Below are 21666 nucleotides of genomic sequence, written 5' to 3'. Positions count from 1 at the left end.
TTGTTTTTGTCCATGTGTCTGTATGAATTCAGTCTGTCTCATCTGCCTCTCTGTGTTGATCTGTTGTCCGTCTTTATATACTTTCTCTTTTTCTCTCTCCACCTGCCAGACACACCCCACCCACCACCACCAAAGCATACACACGCACATACCGCGCACACGTACGCACACTTCTTTTTCCCGGGTTTCCTTAAATCTCCTCGCTGCTGAGAAAGTGAGTGACAGAAATATATGCACAGTCTGCGAACGACTGATGGGGATTTTAACTGCATACGTCACAGCTGAAGGGGGAGAGCGGGATGGAGGAGAGGAGAGGAGAGGAGAGCAAACGATGAACAGAGACAGAAAGAGAGAGGGAGAGAGAGAGAGAGAGTACAGAGGGATATATTGACTCAGAGCTGGTGTACATGCTCCTCAGTGTGTGAGAGACAGAGGACGTGAGAGCAGGCAAGATGGAGTGCTGGCACAGATGAAGACTGTCCCTGGGTATGTGTTTGTGGATATATGGCTATTTTTATGTGTGTGTGTGTGTGTGTGTGTGTGTGTGTGTGTGTGTGTGTGTGTGTGTGTGTGTGTGTGTGTGTGCGCGTGCTCAAGTGTGAACTTGCATGTGCGTGTGTCTGTATGTATCGTGTGAGAGCGTATGAGTTTTTTTTAAGCACCATGCTGCTGGTGATGGTTTGCATGTGGGCATATACAAGCAGTGAATTTGGGCGTCTTTACATAAGATCAATATGAATGAATGAATGAGTGAATGAATGAGAGGAGATACTGAAGACGGGAACAGGTAGTTTGTGTTTTCATCTGTGAGTAGGATCTGAACGCACGTGTGTGTCTGTCTGTGTGTGCGTGTGTAAGAGAGAGAGAGAGAGAATCTGTTTAACTACTGGAACTTCACATGGTGAAAGAGCAGGGGTGTTTCCAACTGAGTTCAGTCTTGTGTTTGGATGTGGAAGGAATATTGGCTAAACTGTTGGCTTTTTATCTGCAAGCAGCTAAACGCATGTGTGTCAGCGTGAGTAAGAAAGTCAATGTTTTATGATGCACTAAAGGTGGGTTATAGCAATATGGAAGTCAACAGAGAAGAGCTGAATCTTATTGGTATTTTTTTAAATTTTATTTTAATATTAAGAATCCACCAGATTTCTTGAGTTTGCATGGCTTCTACAAAAACTAGACATTTTCGAGTCTACTCTATTGACATATGGCAATACAGAGGATAACATGAAAGATCATTCATAAAATCTTATTCACGTCACTCCAAATGACTGTGTTGCAAAGGCAGATCATATACTGGCATGAGTGCTTTAAAAAAGCCCAGACATTAACTTTATATGAATTGGTGAATTGACAAAAAATATATCAGCAAAATGTTTGACAAAATGCCAATTACTAGTCCCTTTTATCTTGTCATTGTCTCTGTCCAGCTTTCCAAATGTGAATCTTTGCTGATTTTCTCTACTTGATCTGGTCAATATCTGTGTTGGTCAGTCAAAACAAATCAACTCGCGGAATTGAACCACCCATTTTCCAAATTATTTCCCCCACATTTTATAAAATGAACAATTAATCAAAACCCTTAGAAGATCATAAACACATTAACCATTGATTTTATTAATACATTGTTTTATCCCTAGAGTCAATACTTTGATATACTTCAAGCAACACCAGACAAATTGCATAGCAGAGCAATATACACTGCACCCATTTACCAGATGCATTAGTCAAAAATTAAAGGAGTAAAATTATTTCACTCTGAGGGGAAATTGTCTTGAAATTCATGGTGACATTTGCTGAACACAGACTAATTGCACAGATATGACGGGGCAGAGTGTTCAATATGACATTAATGAGCAGCAACATGACAGACATATGACATGGATCCTCACATGAGGCAATGCTATGGCGATTTTCATTTGTGTGAAAGTATTTACTTGTATACAAGCGGTTATTTTATCTATGCTTTCTGTAGAGACTATATTGACTTTTTTTATTATCTAGTTCTTTATTGTCATCTAGCACAAATTGAACATCATGAGGATGAAGTGATTTCCTTTAGAAGTTTAATCTGGGCCGGCACCAGTAAGGCACCATTGTCACGTCCCAGTTTGAAGTTTGTCTCTCTGATCATTAGAATCAAATCAATTCTTGATATAATAAAGACACAGCAGGCTGAGCGAGTGCATTAGAGAAGACGTGTCTTCACAATCTCTTAAGCACTGTGAGGACAACAGGAAATGATCACAATTGGCTTAACTAGGAGGAGTTTAGTAACAGTTATTATTCTTCATTTAGTGACAAATATGTGAAGGACTGAGAAAGGCTTCAAACAGTATTATGTTAATATCGCTCAAGGGACTCGCAGATGAGAGAGAGAAGTGAAGGAGAGTGATAAGGGGAGGATTAGAGTTAAGTGCAGATGCACAAGTGACATCACTTGTCCATACTTTACAGCACTAAACCTGAATATTCATTCACAGCACAGACTTGCTGTGCTGACACATTGTGTGAGTCACACCTGAAGTGCCAAAGAATCTGGAAAATTCTATTTTGGCTTTTGAGAAGTCAGGATTGCATCAACGGACGCAAATGGAAACGTACGGTTTTCTCCAGGATGTTTCAGATGCGTTGTGAATTTCAACACCTTGCCAGTGTTGACTCGCCTTGAATAACATTGACCCCCGGATGCTTCTGCTGCTGCTGCTGCTGCTGCTGCTGCTGCTGCTGCTGCTGCTGCTGCTGCTGCTGCTGCTGCTCACAGGAAGTCTAAAGTCGGGAACTCAGTTTAGTTTTGATTTGCTTCTAGTTTTGAGCTTCTGCAATGACTCCAGCTGTTACTCTGTCCTCACCTCCCCCCTTTTCTCTCTCTTTCTCTCCACCTCACCCTTTCACTATCACCCTTCCAGTCCTGTTTGACAGTCCACATGAGCGTCTCCAAAGCCCCGCCGCCCCCCACCACCTCTCACCTGGCCATCCCCCCTTCCTCCACCTCCACCCCTTCGTCATCAGCCTCCTCCCCCTCGGCGACGCCCCACTCCACTGCTCTGCCCCCTCCCTCGCCGGTCAAGATCTCTATGCAGGAGCACTTCGCCATCAACGTGTGCCCGGGCCCCATCCTCCCCATCCCACAGATCTCAGACTTCTTCCCCCGTTTCCACGACTACCCCTGCACGCCACCACCTCCGAGGGAGAAGAAGATCCTGAAAGAGGAGACTTTCAACGGGGAGACGGGTGGGGGATACAAGGATGGGGAGAGGAGGGGGGACAACGACGGAGACAGGGAGGAGGTGTTTGACTCTGATGATGATGACAGTGAGTTCTGTGTGGCGACCGTGCACAGAGTTTTGTGGCGCAAAAGTTGTTCAGTATTGCGTATTTGCTCCGTATGCATCATCCATGTGAAAACTGAGACAATGTAGCAGAAAAACTCAAACTGAGTATCAGTGTTTTTTTGTTTTTTTACTCAGATTCACAACATATGCTTGCAGAGTGTTTGCAGAGTCAAGCAGTTTTCCAAAAGTGTTTGTCACCCCCATTTTATGTGACACAGCGCCTCTGATGATTTATTAGGCAGTGCAAGCGCAGTACAATAGTGTGACACAGCGCCTGCAAGTTTCTGCTCTCTACCAAACCATAATCAAACAAGACAGATCAATTCATATTAGGGAGCGTCATGTTTTTAAGAGGCCATCTGCTACAAATATGACTCAGAGCTTTTGAGTGCGTGTGTCACTGAGTGTGTCTGCCCCTTTACTGGCAGTAATTGCTGTGGTTTGTGTTGTTTTCAGCCTACCTGGGAACGCTGGAATTCACTCTGCTCTTTGATCAGGAGAACAACTGCCTTCATTGTACTATAAACAAGGCAAAGGTACGCCATTTCAATATCTTCTTGATGTAAACAGACCTCTGTGTGTGTGTGTGTGTGTGTTTGGTTGCATAATCCCCCTTGACATCCCAATGAAAACAATTCTCCCGTAATTCCTTTTATGTGTGCACAAGACGTCAGACTGCCTTTCCTCAACCTTTGTAAAGTAACATGTTCATCACACATCCTCCTCTGCTTGTCAATTCACAGTAAACTCATCTTGTTGCATCTACGAAATGTTGGATAATGTTGCTCCATTGCCGTGGCAGGCCGTTTTACTATGGTCATCATCATACAAGGACGCAAACCATACATTGCTTATTGCATACTGTTACGTGATGTTAATTATGTAAATCTTGCTGAGTGGTTCCCTTGAGGACAACACAAAGGAGTTGAGGAGGTTAAAAAATGGTGGCATGAAAAGAAACACCCGCAGGCGCTGTGGAGATGTAACTACAGTAGGAGGGGGGCTGTCATGTTCACTGTCTTTTGCCAACCCTGTCAGTTGTTTTAGGGCACAGTGACGTCACCTTTGACACTATAGTATGCACGTATGTGTGTGTGTCTGTGTGTGTCTGTGTGTGCATTTTTGTGTCCACAGGGACTGAAAGCCATGGACTCCAATGGGCTGGCTGATCCATACGTCAAGCTTCATCTTCTCCCCGGGGCCAGCAAGGTCACTGCTCCAACCTCACCTCAGTGGCAATTAACGTAACATGCTACCACACTGGGCCGTCCCAGACACTGACACTCCCTCACAAAGTCCCACATCACCTGGTAACTGCTGATGAAAGAGGACAATTGATTGAAAATCCCCCCCAAAAATAAAAAAAAATAGACGGAAATCGTACATTATTAAATTTGATTGCAGAAACAATGATTTACTTTTTGTAAACAATCAACTCCCGTGTCGATTCTTGTTGATCAGACACCATGAAAAGGTCAGAATGCGCTTGCAGAAAATGTAGCATGTCAGCGGACTGATTTACTGTGTCGTCTCAATACGTTGAGCAGGGAGCATTTCGGTTGGTTACTACTTAATGTGGCTCGTCCAATGCTGCGCTTTATCGAGCACAAACACGTTCTGGTCCGCTGCACCGCTCTTGTCTTGTTTTCAGTTCAAGCGGCAAGGAAGATAAGGCTCGCCACAACAGCAGCCCCCGCAACCCCCCCATAACCGGCAGAATGCAACCTGTTGTCTGCCATTTTGGCTCAAGGTTGACACAAAATGAGGTTATGATAAGCGTGGGGGTAGGATGCTGAGCCGAGATAGGTTGTGTGAGGCTACTGTCTGAGGTCTAAGGTGCTAACAATAACAACGTCTGGGGGATTTTTGTCCTCCAACCTTCCTCTGTCTGTCTTCTTTCCCACTGTTATCTCTCTCTCCTTCCCCACTTCCCACCCGTATCTCTGTCTCTATCTCGCTATCTGGCTGTGACCCTCTTTGACCTTGAAATACCAACAGTGTGTGGAAAGAAGAAGGGAGACAACTGAGAGTGAGGACAGGGGGAGGAGGAGGTGGTGGGGTGGGGATGGAGAAATGGAGGGAGGGAGAGACAGATGAGGGGAGGACAGCAGCAGGTGGTTGTCATGGAAACAGGGAGGATTGTTACACGGCTCACGTCAACAGGCGAGTGTTGATGGTGTGGGGTGGGGGGTGGGAGTGGAGTTGTGGTGGTGTTTGGGGGGGACACGCAGAGAAAGCGTCAATAAGTAGGTAAGTAGCCGTGAAGCTCCGTTTGTATAAAACCCACCAGAAGGGGGAGTGGGGGTGGTGGTGGGGTGGGTGGGTGGGAACGTCACTTGAAAAGTGGGAGCGTGCACCCGAAGATGTGAGGATGCGAGATGCGCGCTCGCCCACCGACTCATGTCCACATTCAGACACGTTACGATGAATAATCCCAAACACAAAAGGTTTCGGTTTCTGTGGAGAACCCAGTTGTCAAAATATTGAGAGCAGACGTGCACGTCCCCCTCGGTCCCCCACGCATTGTACTCCTTTCTCGCCGGCGTCCTCAAGCACACGCTCTTGCGGTATACAGTCAAGCAGGCTGTCTTGCGGTGTCAAACACATGCTGCAACACATGCGGCGCATGACCTTGCGTATATGCAGACACATGCTAAGGCTTTAGTCACAGTCATGCAGAGATGCTCCCTTCATCCCCTCCCACCCTCTCTATCACTGCTTCTCTCTGTCTCACACACAAACAGGCACAAACACAGTGGTTCCTGGTGTTTTCCTCTGCACATTCCTAATCAGAGGTGCAGGAGAAATCCACCCGCAGCCGGACAGTGTTCGCTCTCTGCTCCGGGAAGTGGGGACTGATAGAGAGAGAGGGAGCACGTAATAAGTAAAAAGATCTGTGCAGACAAACGAGGAGAAAGGAGGGAGAGTGTGATGGACAGATGGAGCGCTAGAGATAAAACATTTAGAAACAGATGAAAAGCACTGGTGTGGGGGAAAATGGAGGCACAGAGGGCAGGGAGAGGGAGCTACTGTTTTAAATGTTTGTAGATGGAGTGTGTGGTTTGAGATGTGCTCAGAAAACAAACCCAGTTCAGTCAATAAGGAACGATGGTTATATGTGAAATATTTGTTCTCTTGAGTTGTGCTGGCACACATGCAGCTGTGCAACATCACAGAGAGTCGTGACTCTGCCTGTGCAAGGCTCCTCCTGCACATTAATGAATCAAACAAATGACATGAATCAAAAACACTTGTTCTCTTCGTGAAGGGGGCTCTGGAGGGCTGACTCTCATAGATAAGCCCAAAGTTCCCAGCAGAAAATAGAGAATTAATAAGAGGACAGTGATGGGAGGAAAAGGAGGTATATAGAGGGGAGGCAGAACAATGGGATGTGGGGGACAAAAACAGGCCAAGAGAGAGAATATAGAAGAGAGGGTGCAGCATCTGGCCCGGAGGCATTGTAGCAAGAGGCTGACTGTGGCAGAAAGGGGGAAAAAATGAAGAGAGGGAGATCAAGTTTATTTTTTTATCTGTCAAGCTTCAGACATGGGCAGAAATTTGTTGGAGAATAGGCAACTCACTTTTCCTACCAGCTGGATTTTCAGATTATATACACAGTATAATTCTGCATGACCTCCACTGGTGCAAGCAACACCTCTGAAAGTAAAAGTATGCCCCCAGGCAATGTTTTATTATTATATAATGAATAATTGAGTAATCATCTATTACTATACAATTTTAATGTTGTAATATTTAATATTTACGCCCATTTTGCATATTGCATATTTGTGGGTAGTAAAAAAAAAAAAAAAAGTAATATGCCAGTTTTTCCCTCATTGTCAATACTTGCCATATTAAAACGATGTGTGAGTCTGCATCACAGTGCTTTCAGACTCCCTCAGCCTGTCTGCAGGTCTCAGCCCTGAGCCCATTAGTTCCTTGTGAGGCTGAAAATCTCTTCCAGTGGGTCACTGATGCTGCGTTAGTTTTTTGTTCAAACTAGTTTGGGATAACATTAATTACCCTGTTCATCCAGAGTCATTTAAAAAAAAAAAAAAATTGTGTGAAATTTTCTGTGTGAAGTCTTAAAGCAGATAACAGCGGCACGGCCATTTCGGCTAATGCTGTGTTCAAGGCAGGCTTTTGAAACCGTAAGTTACAGCTTCAAGTCACAACTACGACTTGGTAGCGTTCCAGGTAACCCGTAGCTCGTGTTTTTACCGTCCTGTTGTCTGTGAAAGTTCCCTATAACGGCCACTCGTAACTTCCGACCCGTGAACTCGTACCAGATCGAACTGGTATGACTTCACAGGAAGGAAAAACACAAAGTACGAGTTTCCTTGAACGCACCATGAGTTAGCAGCCCCCGCCCTTGTCAGGCATCAATTGGTCCTCGTGCTACGTCACCACATTCATGCGCATCCCTTGGCTGCACACACAGCCCTTCATGCCGTTCTCTCCCCTCATTGGATAACACTTGTATCCCACAAGGAAAATTTTCTCCTCGGGTTACAGCAGAGCAGAGTGACGGAGAGACTCGTGTTTAGGCTGAAATACTTCATGTAAGTGATTGCTGACGGAAAATAGGACTATTTAGGACTTATATTAACAAAAACATTCCACTGATATCTGCTTTAAGCAATACATAGCTAAAAAGCATTTTATGAGGTCACACTGACCTTTGACCTTTGACCACCAATATCTAATCATTTGACCTTTGAGTGAACACTGGTGTCAGATTTGACGGGATTCCCTCAAGGCTCAACAGACGTATTGCATTCACAAGTCCAAAAACAATGTTTTTGAACTCATCATGAGATTGACCTTTGACCGTCAAGATCTGCTCAGTTCATCCTTCGGTCCAAGTGGACTTTTATGTCAAAACAGTTCTGTCATGCTGTTATTATGATTTTGCCCCCAGAAGAATGGGACAAACTTACAACCTGAAAACAAAAAGCCTCTGGCTGTTTCCGGCACAGAGGCTTTAAAAAAAACAGACAATCACTGTAGTTATTAGAGTAAAAAGAAAGAGCGTGGGGTAAATTTAGGAGTTAATAGCATTGTTTGGGCAGCTGAGTGTCCCTTCAGTGTCATTTTTCAACCTTTTCTTCACTATTTTCAGATGTGGGTTAATACAGTTTAGTGCTTCAGTGAATATTCATAGCTTCAGGGCAGTGTACTGTACATGTGGTTGACTCAAAATGAACTACAGTGCCCATGTTCATCATCAAGTATCATACCAGCCAGTGCAATGGGGAAGCTCTCTGCTGAAGAGATTTATGGATAACAATGGAGCTCTAATGCACACAGGAAAAAGTTATATCACCCAGATTTATTTTTCTCTATGCAGAAATGTAAAAATAAAAAACTGGCATAAATTTGAAACTGTCAAGTAGCCTGTCCTACAGAAGAGCCAATTAGTTCTGCTTTTGGTTCCACAAGGTCTTTGTAACCTATATTTTGTGACAACAATGGGTTTGTGACGCTGTCATTTGAGCCAGGTGTTTGGCTTTTGCAGGATTTGTGTGCAGGTTTTTACCTTGGGAGTCAGTAAAAAATGCATTTTTTGGGGGTGGGGGTGCAAACTCGATTTCTTGAGGGGATTATTCAACAGTAAAATAAATACAAAAGATAATCTAAAATAAAAGCCATAACAAGATGAACCCATCCTGAAGGCAGCTGAGGGAATGAGGCACCAATGGCTGCAAACTTTATTTATGGATGGTGAAGCTGTTAGGGGCTTTTGGGCATTTCCTCTCCTGGAAAGCTTTAATTTTTCATGCTGATTGTGTTGTGCAGTTTAATTGGCTGCTGTGCAGTGTTGTGTTTGAGGCAGAGTGCTTGTTTTTGGAGGTCTGGCCAGCGCTAATGCACTGCCTTATCATGTTAGGGAGGAGACAGACGGACAGGTGAGGTGAGGGAAGCCGTGTGTCCTCTCGCTCTCCTCTACAAAGTCGGCAGCAGATGTGTGCGATTTCCTGAGGGACGGAGATAAATGATGTCCTCTGCTCTTGTTCTCTCTCCCCTTCTTTCATGATTTTTTAGTGTCCCCCTCTGTTTTGCTTCCTCTTTCCATGATCTTTTATTCTTTCATTTTGATCTGATGGATTTGCTCCCTTAGCCTTTAAACATTCCTCACTCTTTTCATCCTTCCCTCTCCATTCATTTCTTTTCATCTGTCTCCCTCTCTTCCTCCTCAGGCAAACAAGCTACGCACAAAAACCCTGAAGAATACGCTGAACCCAGTGTGGAACGAAACGCTAGTGTATCATGGCATCACAGCGGCTGACATGACCACCAAAACGCTCAGGTAGGTGCTCAGCTCTTAGCTACTCTCTGGCCAGCAATTAGCACTGTTCCCCAGACAGCCAAGTGACCAGTTTATTATGCGGAGGATGAAGATTCATGCTTCCAATCCTCGGGTGGAATGCCAGCAGCCGTCTGTGCTTCCCAGTTGGCTTTTCCAGGTAATTCATTATTGCGACCGGGCGATGCCAGCCAACTGTTCCATTTGCTGTTGCTGCAGTAACTGCTCAGGTGTTGGCTGCGCGGCGAGTCTCCTCCCCCACTCCTCCCCACAGTGCTCCCCATATGGAGCGATTGAGGTCAAGCATCGCCATCTTGGCCCAAAAAGTCTGACGCACTTGTGTCATGTGCGTGCGTAAGTTGATACAGCGACGGAGTTTCGCTTGTGTTTTGTTTGTGAATGTGTGCACAGCGTGCAATCAGTGTCAGTTTGCTCAGCGGATTCATAATAGGGTTGGATGGCATTGTTTATCCTGAGGAAACAAGAGCACGAATGCACGCGCACACACACACGCACACACAAGTGCAGGCAGTCAGGTGTGTGTTTATCCTCTTGTGTGTATGTCAAGGGCAATCACTGGCAGAGAAGAACATGCATGACCCCTCCTCTGTGAATAGAGAAGATACACACAAACACACACACACACACACACACATATGCAAACAACACACGTCCTTGAGCTTTTAGAAACATGCACATTCAGAAATAGCATTTACACTCCCTCCCCACACACACGTATACACACACACGCGCACAGCAGCTTGAGGAGAGACCCCTCAATCTAGAGGAAACCACGTGACCTCTGTTCAAGGACATAGCTCACAGACACAAACCAGCAGGAGGGCTCTGGGCAGCCAAAATGAGGAAGAGGAGGAGGAGGAGGAGGAGGAGTGTGACCACTGTCAAACATGAGATGAAGTGAGAGAGAGAGACTGCCAAGATCAACAGAGAGCAGGAGGAAAAGCGTGAATGATGTCAAGTGACAGATAAGGTGGTGTGGAAGGGGAAAGTAGGTGGGGCAAGAATGAGGAAGATGACAAACTAGAGGGATGGAGAGAATCCAAGGGTCAGTTGATAGAGAGGAGTGGAAAGAGTGGCATGGAGTGGTGAGATGGATAACATGATGAATGAGGAAGTTCACTTAGCTGAGCAGAAAGGCGGGTGACGTGGAGGAATTCATTCAAAAGGGAGCCAATAAATGAAAGAATGAGGACAGAGAAATATGTGAAGACAACCAGCCAACAAGAGGGAATGAATGAAAAGATATGACAGGGAAGCAGTGTTTGGGGGTGGGAGTGGGAGTGGGGGGCAGATAGAGAAAGGAGGAAAATCTGCTCAAACTCTCTTAGGATGTGTTCAGGCGCCAGCGAGATACCTCAGCCAGCAGACAGACTTTGTTCTCATTACTCCACAGAAAGCAGCGAGCAGTCAGAGAACGGAGAGACACATAGGAGGATCTCTGGAGAGATGTTTACACATTGGGTTGTACCCTGCTGCCTCCCGCTCCGACACTCTCAGCAGGACACAGAGGGAGGGGGATGCTGTACTCTGTGATCCTCATGCTCTGTGCATGGTGGAGCAGGAGGAGACTCTGCCTCTTTGTAGACCGGCCTGAAGGGCTGGACGGAGAACGGGTTACAGCTAAACTGGGCCATACTGCAGTCAGACCAAACCAATTCCACAAGCAGTGTTTTCATTCGGATGCATTAAAGAAGTTTCTTACTCGCTGGCACTGAACATCAGAGTCGGTGATAAAAGCTGGAATACAGCCAAGAACTTTTGAGTCATTAAAAATTTCTTTGGTGTCGAGTCCGTTCTACAGGAGGACAAATGTAAAAAGAGTTATGTAGCACACACAGTGGAAGGAGAAGACTGGATTTGTGCATTATACACAGTATTTATATTTTATTTATTCACTCATTTGCAGTTACACTGTTATGCACAGCCATTATGCTGAGGCAAATTACACCTAAATAGAAAAGGAGCGCGAAATAGATGCTGGTTGTGACTTGGCTTCAAGGAAAATAGGTTGTAACAGTATTCATTTTTCTTAATGCTGTATTCAACAATTTAATTCGTCAGTATGCTGACTTCATCTGTAAGACCCACTAGAGGTCCAGTTTGTTATTACAGTAAGAGCGAACCAACTGAGTAAACTAATAACTGCTGTCCTCAATCCAGACGTCACGGTTGGCCTCATACAGGCTAATCCTTTAATTGGTGCAGTGAGGCTGCCTGAGGTGCTCAGGTCTTGAGCTAAAAGTCAGCTGAATTGGAATCCAATGTGGAAAGAAAAATCTCCATTATGGCAAGTTATATGGTGTGTTATTAAATCTTAAATTGTAAAAAAAAAAATCTTAATTGTATTAAAGAATATGAAAGAAAGTTTTTTTTACTTATCTCTGAGGAGTCAGCTTGTTTCCAGACTGAGCCATCACAAGCTTCTAGAAAAATACCTGAAACAAAAAGGAATTTGCTGCGGGAACAAGTAGATTTATCAGCGTCCTTTGAAGTCTGAATACGAGACAAACTGAGTTCCTCTGAAGATTGTTTTATTGCAGTGAAGCTGACACGATTTTAAGATTAGGTCTAAATTTCCCTATCAGTTTCTGCAGTCTGCCTCTGCCTATGGGCAATGTTTCAAATGATTTGGAAAGCAGTGACAGTGATAATTTGGAGCCCCAGTCCTCCCCCTCATTTTAATGACAACCCCTTTTATGTGCACTTTAATGCGCAAAAAATTGAGGTGAATTGTGCATGAACGCATACCTTGGGGAGAGTCTCATATTTAAGGCTCCTTGTGGCTTTTATCACTAAAGTGATTATCAGGCTGTGTGTGAACAGAGGAGAGATGGGGCATGTGGAGGTGTTGTGATGAGAGCCGGGTATATCGAGGGTGTTTGTGTGTGTGTATGTGTGTGTGTGCTAAGAACTACCAGCATGATGTCGTGCCAGGTCTGGCCTGTCTCCTCAATTTCTTCCCTCTATCTCTCCATCCCTCTGTCGGTCTTTGTAATAGACTTGCACTGTCCTCGGCTCTGGAGATATAGGGACAAATCTAGTTCTTGATTACGAAGGTGAGGCTGATGGACGCCTCAACTGATATGTTGAGGAAGAATAAAAATGCTGAAGTGTAAGACGTTGGCTTGTGAGTTGTGTTTAAAACTGGAGGTGTTTTGTTCTTCGTTTGGTTAGTCTGAATCCTAATGGTGTCGATTATCCCCCATGTTTCTTCTTGTGCAATCCTGAGTTAAACATGTTAATTAACCCATATTTTTGGTTTATGAGCCAGTACCTGCAAACTGATGACATCAGCCCAAAGATTAGCATGTTGTTTATGTTAATCAGGAAATATTAGCATGCTAACGTGGTAAAACAAATATTATATACCTTCTAAACCTAAGCATGTTAGCATTGTGATTGAGTATATTTAACACATCTGTGTAGTGTAGTACAGTACAGACTCAGATTTTTCATGGGAAATTAGTTCATTAATGTTCAACAAAGAACTGATATTCAAGCCAGTTCTGCATCTTTAAAGGCATTAAACATATGTCCTGCTGCAATTTCTCTCCGAAAAATCAAGCCCATGAAATTTATCTGCACAACATTAAAGTCTTAAGTATTTTATCTGGCATTTGACTTACTGTATCATTCACATTGACTTGAACAGTTCAATTAATATTTGGGAACATGAAGTAATGCCCAAATATAGAGTTAAGCCTTTAATCACACAAATCCCTTTAACATGGAATTAAATGCAATATGGCATGACAAATCAATGGCAGGCTAATGGGGATTCAATAAAGTTTGGAATGCAGCTAATGCAACTGAGGTCTTTATTTCCATGCTAATGATCTTTCCCCAAAACTGCAAAGGTCATCGTTGATGTCATCAATGTCATCTTCTGTTGACACTCCTCTGCTTGTGCGAGACCATTAAAGAGATACTTTCACAAGTACAGACACCACGCGGACACGCTAAAACACCCCGCTAATCTAATCAAAACTCAGGAGATAGATTTTGTCAGCGACTCCACACCAGATTTGGCACCACACGTTGAACAGATTCCATGAGCATCTGTTTGGGTTTTTAGAGGAATTCTTAAAGCCGGAAAATTGTGGGAGAGGGTGTGAGGGAACGGATGGTGTATTTGCAGTGGAGTGGAAGCCAAAAGTTTAGGCGAGAAAACTGGTGTCACATTTCACCACATCCTCCGTCTCATCACAGGCTCCCCAACATGTATGACAGAGCAAAGGCCCCATAAATCATCTGACAGCTGTGGTCGTGAGTCAGAGTTATTCTGAAGCTTCTGCTGGAGATACTCATCAGTTATGACTAAAAGGCTGGAACCAGCATGTCAAACGTCCAAATGTCAGAAGGACAGGGAGAGAACAGGAAGAGGTGGAAGGTGTGTGAGTGTGTGTGTGTGTGTGTGTGTGTGTGTGTGTGTCTGCCTGTGAAGAGAGAGCGAGAGGTTGAGAATAGAGAGTGGTGAGCGAGAAAGAAATCAAGGGCAGCAACAATCCATCTGGGAATATTGGAGCACAGACAGAATATTGTAGCAGGTGATGCGCTGTGAAGACGCTGCCTTAGCTGATCGAATATTCACCCTCCATCACACATCGGCATAAGTTTGAATAAGTGCACTCTGTGGAAGAAATCATTTTACACCACCGTAGCCCTATAGAAGAAGATATTAATACACTTGTCTTCTTAAAATGCACTGTGCAAATATAGATACAGAATAGAAATCAGACAGTTGTGGTTGAAGGTTGGGGTAATGAAATGAAGTTGCACTAAATGACACTTTATGTAAAGAACATTCATCTCCTTCGGATGTTAAATTATTTTTCTGTCAGCCCAGTGATTCTCTGTTGTTTTTATCAATCATTGAAAGTCTTTTAACTTGTTCTTTTATCTGTTGGTTCACAACCTGTCACTTAAGGACAAAAACAGTCAAACACAACAGTGTTGTGAAAACCTGCTCAAAGATTATTGGGCTTAAACAGAGAGAGTTAGGTTTTCTATGGGAGCAACAGGTAGTGAGGAAATCACATCGTATTTTGAACACCCCTGGACACATTTTGGCAAATGAATTTTTACTCTTGCCTTCGGGCCGTCGTTTTGCCCAGCCTGCTAGTAGGAGCAACCGTCTGTCCAGGTCTTTCGTTCACTCTGCTGTCCGACTGCTGAACAAAACTATGTGAATTTTTTTACTGTAATTGTGTGATGCATGTGGCGTGCACTGGGTACTGTGTACTTTTTATATATTTCTTTTCTTTTACCCAGAGACTTAGAGATGTACTTTTAATGGTGATATTTATTAGAATTCCTATTTTTAATGATGTATTTATTCATTTTCTTACATGCAACTAGCAGACTTTGCACACAGCTGCCAACTCTCTTTTTCTTTCCTGGTTTCTCTGTTATGTTATGTGTGTGTTTGTGCTGTTATGTGTTTGTGCTATGAGCATGTGGTGTGCAAGCCACCAAATGGAATTGCCCTTTAAGGGATTAATAAAGTAGTCTTGAGTCTTGAGTCTTGAGAACATAACTACTTTTGTCTTGACATACAATATGGAGAAACCGTAGCACTCACAGGTTGAGACTACATGCTGAAGTGTGATTAAAATAAGATATTGGATTACAAAATATCAAAAGTTTAATCAACAGCTGAATATCTTTTTACTGAAATTCAACATGAAAAATAGAATAAAGCCAATCAAAGGAAATAATATGATACATTATGTTGTTATCAGTTGTTGAATGGGAATTGCATTCTGCCACAACCACACACTTCGACTGGCTGTCATTACATTTAACACAGACATTCCTGCTCCTCAGAGGATGAAGCCTAATGACTTTGACTGACTTAACCTCCTGCGGAGTGAATGATAGATAGATAGAATGCCTTTATTGTCCCATAGGGAAATTCATCTTCACACTATGTCACTGATCAACATACAACACTGAGCCACATGAATACATAACCAGAAACAGAAACAATGATAGGCTGAAGACACGTGTGCTCAAAATGTGAACTTTGACAACATCTCACTTTTAATCTAACACGATATACTGGTTTCATCTAGTTATCAGTTTGATTTATTAACTTCATCTTGTTAGCATTTTCAGACTACACACACATACACATACGCACACAGACATTTACATTTATGCAGGCAACCTTCAACCATCAGACGGGCGACTGCCTGTTTTGATCGACACAAACATCAGTAAAAATTCATCAGTTCCACTGCGCCTCTGCAGAAACAGCAGCAGTGAGAGAGCACAGCTCATAAACAGCCTGGCAGATTAGTCTGTATTATTCTGTCATAATTTATAGAGTATCACAAAACATCTCCACACTCAGTCCTAGCACACTCAAGCACTTCAGATATAAACAACGCACCATCTATGCAAATGACTTGACAGTGGTCCCATTAATTTCTTCTACCTGTGTACAACATGGAATCAGTTTGTGCTTTGAGCTCCAGATGAAACACGATTACCTGCTTCAAACACACTTTGTCTCCTCTCACATGTTTCAGTGACGATAAATTAGTGTCTGATGGAGTAACAGCCAAGAGGGAAGTGATTGAAATCCTCAGCGATCGTTCAATTTATCATTATTCATGAGGCTGCTGATTGATTTTCAGACGCGCTTTGGATGTATTTGGCACAGTCTTCACTTGTTTCACAGGGGCAAGGTTCATCTGTAACTTTTCTGTCTCTTCTGTTTCCCTGTGCTTGTGTGTGTGTGTGTGTGTCTGGTTTGTGTTTCAAGGCTGTGTGTGTGTGACATGGACAGGCTTGGACGAAATGAATTCATCGGAGAGGTGAGAGTGGCTCTGAAGAAACTGAAAGAGGGCGAGAACAAGCGCTACAATATGGGTCTGGAAAGAATTGCACAGGTACATTACGTGTGTGAGGGTGTGTGTGTGTGTGTGTGTGTGTGTGTGTGTGTGTTTGAGTATGTGTGTGTGGCCGTGCATCGACTGTTCACATAGTAAATGGGTTTCTGTGGACATATATATATCAAGATGTGTCCTATCTCTCCATTGTGCATGTTTCCCTGAGGGGTATCAGACATCAATTTCAAATGCTACATTATATTGAGTAATAGATATTCACCTGGATGCTCTGTAGGCTATAACCAGCTTCTCTCTCTCTCTCTCTCCCTCTCTCTCTTACCCTCCTCTCTCCTTCTCCCGTTTCAGAATAAAGAAACTAACAATCAAACGGTGGAGCAGGGAGCCGTTGTGTCAGAGGAGGAGGTAATAATATCATCAGCTTTATCATCACCAATCTAATTATTACCATTTTCCAGCCAAAACATGTCTTATAATTGTAATTTCCCATTACTTTTTTATGTCTAATACATTTTCTTATCTTCTCAGCAAGTCTAATCTATCTTTTATTTCCATTATCACAAAGGAGAAAAAAATAGTTTTAATCAAGGTTTTTTTAATGAGTATACAGTATGTGTGCTGAATGAACTTTAATAGACCGGTGTGAAGGGAAACTACTCACATGGACACAGTGTACCAACATTTCATGAATCACACAGTTGTGTCACTCCAGTGTTTTTTTTTCCTCTGGATGACGTTATCTCATTCCTCTTCATGATTTTAGCGACAGAGGCTAATAGCTTCAGGTCTCTGATTATATTCAGTTTTCGGCTCAACCTGGAGATTAAAAGGAGAAGGGAACAGTGTCATTTTGCCTGACTCAGATAAGGCCTTTAATTACAAGCTTCAATCTGAATATTCCTGTTGCCCGCGAGAATACACATTCTGAGTAGTAATTACAACTAGTTTTAATTTCATTTTAATCTGTTTTTTTTTTTATTTTATGTTTATTGTGGAAAAAAGTGAAATGTGTTTTGAGAAACGTGCTGCTGCCGGATGTCTCCGTTGTGTGTGTGCGTTCACTGAAGAGAGAAACATCAGAATGGGAACACGTGTGTGTGTGTCTGTGTCTGACACTGTTGTTTGTTGTGTCCCCAGCGCGGCCGCATCCTGGTGTCGCTGTGCTATAACACAGAGAAAGGCTGCCTGATGGTCGGTATCATACGCTGCGCCCATCTGGCCGCCATGGACTCCAACGGCTATTCGGACCCCTTCGTTAAAATGTAAGTCACGCCAGATATTCATGAACGAACCTTGTATTCGACAAATTATGCTCATACGCAGCTATCCTGGCGGTTTGTGCTAATGCTGGATATGGTGTGATGCTCAAACTCAGGGTGTGGATGTGACTCTGTTGTTTTCCTCAATGCAATGTCTTGTCTCATGAGAGGAGTCAGTGTTTTTCTTATATAATCATGAATAAACTCTTTCTAACAATAACTAAAGAAACTTCACATGAACCACATCTTAATCATTAGCAGCAGTTCAAAGGGATGTCTAATTATTATTATTTTTTCCAACTGCACTAACCCTTGAGAGCAAGCTTATTTAGTACTGACTTTTTGAACATATATACTTTTGTCACCTGTGTCCATAGTGTATTGGAGGTTAGAGGAAGAAGAAGAAGGTTCACAAAGCCTAGAGTTACACTGTGTAATCTTTGCTCTGCTTCACACATCCTTTGCCCTTTACGCAGCTGACAAGCTTGAGGGGGAGTAGCCAGATGCCCTCTTCTGACACGACACCCACAAACCTGCAGTAAGAAACTGCACATACACGAGTCAAATTCCAGGGCCTTGTTTGTGTTAGGGGCAGGGATGGAGAGTCAGCAGCATCAGTATGTCTGACCTTAAACAGCACAACGGGCAACAAGCAGATCAACAATATGATCACAACTCCGAACAGCCCCTCTGAACTGAAGTGGGATGATTCTGGGACAATCTCTAAGACACGAGGAAGGTGTCTGATTGCAGTCTGAGAGGTTGCACCACTCAGTGAGGCTGATTTTCTCAGCTTCTCATCTCTTCAAAGTTTAAAACGCAGAACCAGGGAGAGGCAAGTGTCCAACTCTGTACACCTGAGCCAGCCTGCCTGTAAGGCATGAGTGATTACAGATAAAACCCACACAGCTCAATCTCCAATCTGCCTGCTGCACTTAAATACCAATAGTGCAAGGACTGAGAGCTCCCACACAGGACAACCGATCCTGTAACCAACGCCACCTCCAACAGTGGGAGGCTTTGAGGTGGAAGCAGCTCCAGGCAGTTGAAAAGAAAGTTTTAAGGGCTCTAAAGTTTGTTTGTTTTTTCTGCAAAATAGTTTTATTGGTTTAAAGCCATTTAAAGTTTAATAATAACTGATTTGTAAGGCCTGAGGATGACCATAAAAGAATCAGAAAATGCTAACATTGCACGTTAATATTCTTTATTCTTTATTCAGATCCCCATTAGCTGCCTCTTCCTAGGGTCCACATACTACAAAGTATTACAATATATATATATATATATACATCTCATACTAATATAAAAATAATATTTATCCTCGTAACTATGCATTTTTTCTCCTGAGTGGAACTTAAAACATCCAGTGAGCTTGTTTTATACTAAGGACTGCATGTAACATCGTCATCATGTGCATTGCAACTCCCTTTGAGATCCTCTGCACCCTAACATTGTAGGTGTCCAGATTTGTAGAGAGGGTTCCACGTTCTGTATTTTTCAAGACTGGATGACCACACACTCTTTTTTCATCCTAAGAAGTCTGAAGGACTGAATCAAATAGAAAGCCAGAATGACAGGATTGAAAATATTTTGATCTGAGGTTGTTTTTTTTTCAGTGGGTTGTAGAAGGTGGGCAAAACCTATCAATATACAGCCACAGTATTGGGATTTTGAAGGTCTTATGAATCGCTGCAGAGAGAGATGAGAAGAGGCCCACGTCTTGTGAAAAGAGAAAAATTCTTTTTTATCTTCTAGACACGTTTTTCTTTTCTTCTTTCTCCTGAAGGTATTGATTTGTTTTAGACGTGACACCTTGTGTTTTATCAGCCTATTATGAAGTTGTGTTTTTGAGCATTTTAGAAAATGCAACATATGCTGGCAGTGTATCTAGCTCTTTCTCCTCTCTCTTTCTTTTCTCCTTACCGGCTTTGTTGTATTTTGCTGTGTTTGTTCTGTATCCTTGCACCGGCTGTTTCTCTTTTATCCAAACTCCTTCAGTTTACACAATATGTTTAAGCCACTGCTGTGATCCAATTCTTATTTCTGACATAGTCAGTTGGGGTTTTTTTATTTGCCTCTCCGCCAGAGTTTCCTTTTGTTGCCTTCAGTGTTTTTGTCTCGGCGTTTACCTCGGTTTAATGGTCTGCAGAGAATGAGTCGCTCCCTTCATTCATCCTTCGGTGGTTTACACTAAAGGATCTAACACCATCAATAATTTATGCTCTGAAGTTTTAGTGAACTTTACTTTAACAAAGGAATGGGATTGACTGTATCGCTGGCACAGGTGAATTACATCTCTAGAGTGTACTGAACTCTGAATTAAGTTGACATAGCAGTGAATTTGCTCGAGAGGCTTTTTGAATTACTCCACTGTCAGTTTGATGTTGTCCTGCAGCTGTGACACCAGCAAACCTCCTGAGGAATCTGTAGCTAAAGCTGAACTTGATGCTTATCACTCAGTGTTCATACTGTCTTTATGTGTGTGTGTGTGTGTGTGTGTGTGTGTGTGTGTGTGTGTGTGTGTGTGTGTGTTGTGCAAGTGTATCTGTGCATTTGTTCAGTCGGTTCCAATTGGTCTTTTTGTCTCTGTGACTCTCAATCAGCTGTTCAAAGCCATTCAAGTGACACAAGGTCAGAATGATCTCAGAACTAATTTGTCTTCCATTTAATGGGACAAATTAGCATTTTAAAGGCTGAATGAGTTTACATACTACAGGGCGTGGGGCGGGGGGTTAGAGGGGGTGGGGCATCTCATCACACATTACGTAAAATGTATACACTGTGTATGCTGGGTATATATATTTATATTCTGCAAGGAAAAAAGATGTGAAGGCAGAAAAAAGTGGAAAAACATGTCAGACATTTCCTGCTGACAGAGCACACGCCATGCTTTACAGTATTAGTTCTCTCTCCCTCTGCTTCTGAACACTTGTGTAAAGTGAAAGTCACAACTCTCTCTGCAGCAGGCGTATTTTTAGCTCTTCTTTTCCAGTTGTCACTTATCTTCTCTATCACATTTTTTTTTTACATCTTTGTATCATAACTTCTTTGGTTTAGTGACGTTTTCTGTCTTTTTTATTTATCATCAGTTCCCTCTAGATCATCTCCCCCTGTCACATCTCAGTGTATCTGTGTTGGGTTTTTATTTTGTCTCATTTACAGGGATGCTCTTGTTCTTGTCTTTGTTTCTGCTGTCACAATGCTGTTATAGGTACCAGTTGTCCATGACTCAACCAGTTAGAGAGCTGTAACTGTCATGTGACTGTACATAAAGCAGCCTCTGGGGCAAATGTCATGTTTGTCATGTGCTGCTTGATGTATGCACTTCTCACAAAAAGTAAGGGATATTCGACTTGTGGGTGAAATGTAAAAAGTCTATGCCAAAGTGATATTATATCATTAAAGTAGGGCATTTAAGTAGAAGTATAGAATGGTAACCTCTTTATGATGAACAATGTATTGAAACAAAAGCTAACAACAGTGGTGCACTGCACACCATAGCAAAAAATCTCAATGTTTCAATGTCTTGTCATGTGGCCAAAGGACGTCAACTTCTCTGCCTCCCAGTCTTTCTGTGTCTCTGTTCAACCTGCTGATGATGACCATGTCGATGGATTGTTAAGTGTCGTCTTGGTCTCGTGATGTCAGAATGTGAACAGCGTGATGAAAACGACTGTTTCAATGCAAACTGTCATTGAACCAGAACATTTAGTGGTCGATTTATGGATCAGACAAGTGCTGTGATTTTTGTGGTTCATCACCTTGTTAGAGAACAGCATGTTGTGGTACTGGAACATTGAACATTTGGACATGTTCATTCAAAAGTTTAGAAAAGGTCGAATTAAATTCACCTGTTACAAGTTCATCCAAAAGCCGAATATCCCTAACATTTT

At 42.9% G+C, this 21666-nt stretch overlaps 1 protein-coding gene across 2 annotated transcripts in view; it reads left to right on the top strand.

Annotated features, from left to right (window-relative positions):
* Window positions 1-312: 312 nt before the first annotated feature.
* Window positions 313-21666, top strand: part of doc2g (double C2-like domains, gamma) — a 32221-nt gene continuing 10867 nt past the window's right edge. Inside the window, exons 1-8 of one of the 2 annotated variants that reach the window (XM_085778345.1) lie at window positions 313-486; window positions 2907-3312; window positions 3789-3868; window positions 4467-4541; window positions 9533-9642; window positions 16430-16556; window positions 16863-16919; window positions 17652-17776. In XM_085778345.1, coding sequence (XP_085634471.1) covers window positions 2925-3312; window positions 3789-3868; window positions 4467-4541; window positions 9533-9642; window positions 16430-16556; window positions 16863-16919; window positions 17652-17776 — 962 coding nt within the window. In that variant the 5' untranslated portion in view covers window positions 313-486; window positions 2907-2924. The remainder of the gene's footprint in view (window positions 487-2906; window positions 3313-3788; window positions 3869-4466; window positions 4542-9532; window positions 9643-16429; window positions 16557-16862; window positions 16920-17651; window positions 17777-21666) is intronic. The other variant, XM_085778354.1, reaches the window with a different exon arrangement.

Source organism: Trachurus japonicus, chromosome 1, assembly GCF_045865225.1.
Source record: "Trachurus japonicus isolate A0001 chromosome 1, Traja_1.0".
NCBI classification, from domain to species: Eukaryota; Metazoa; Chordata; class Actinopteri; order Carangiformes; family Carangidae; genus Trachurus; species Trachurus japonicus.
The sequence above is the reverse complement of the archived record's forward strand: the minus strand, read 5'-3'. Positions and strand labels throughout refer to the sequence as shown.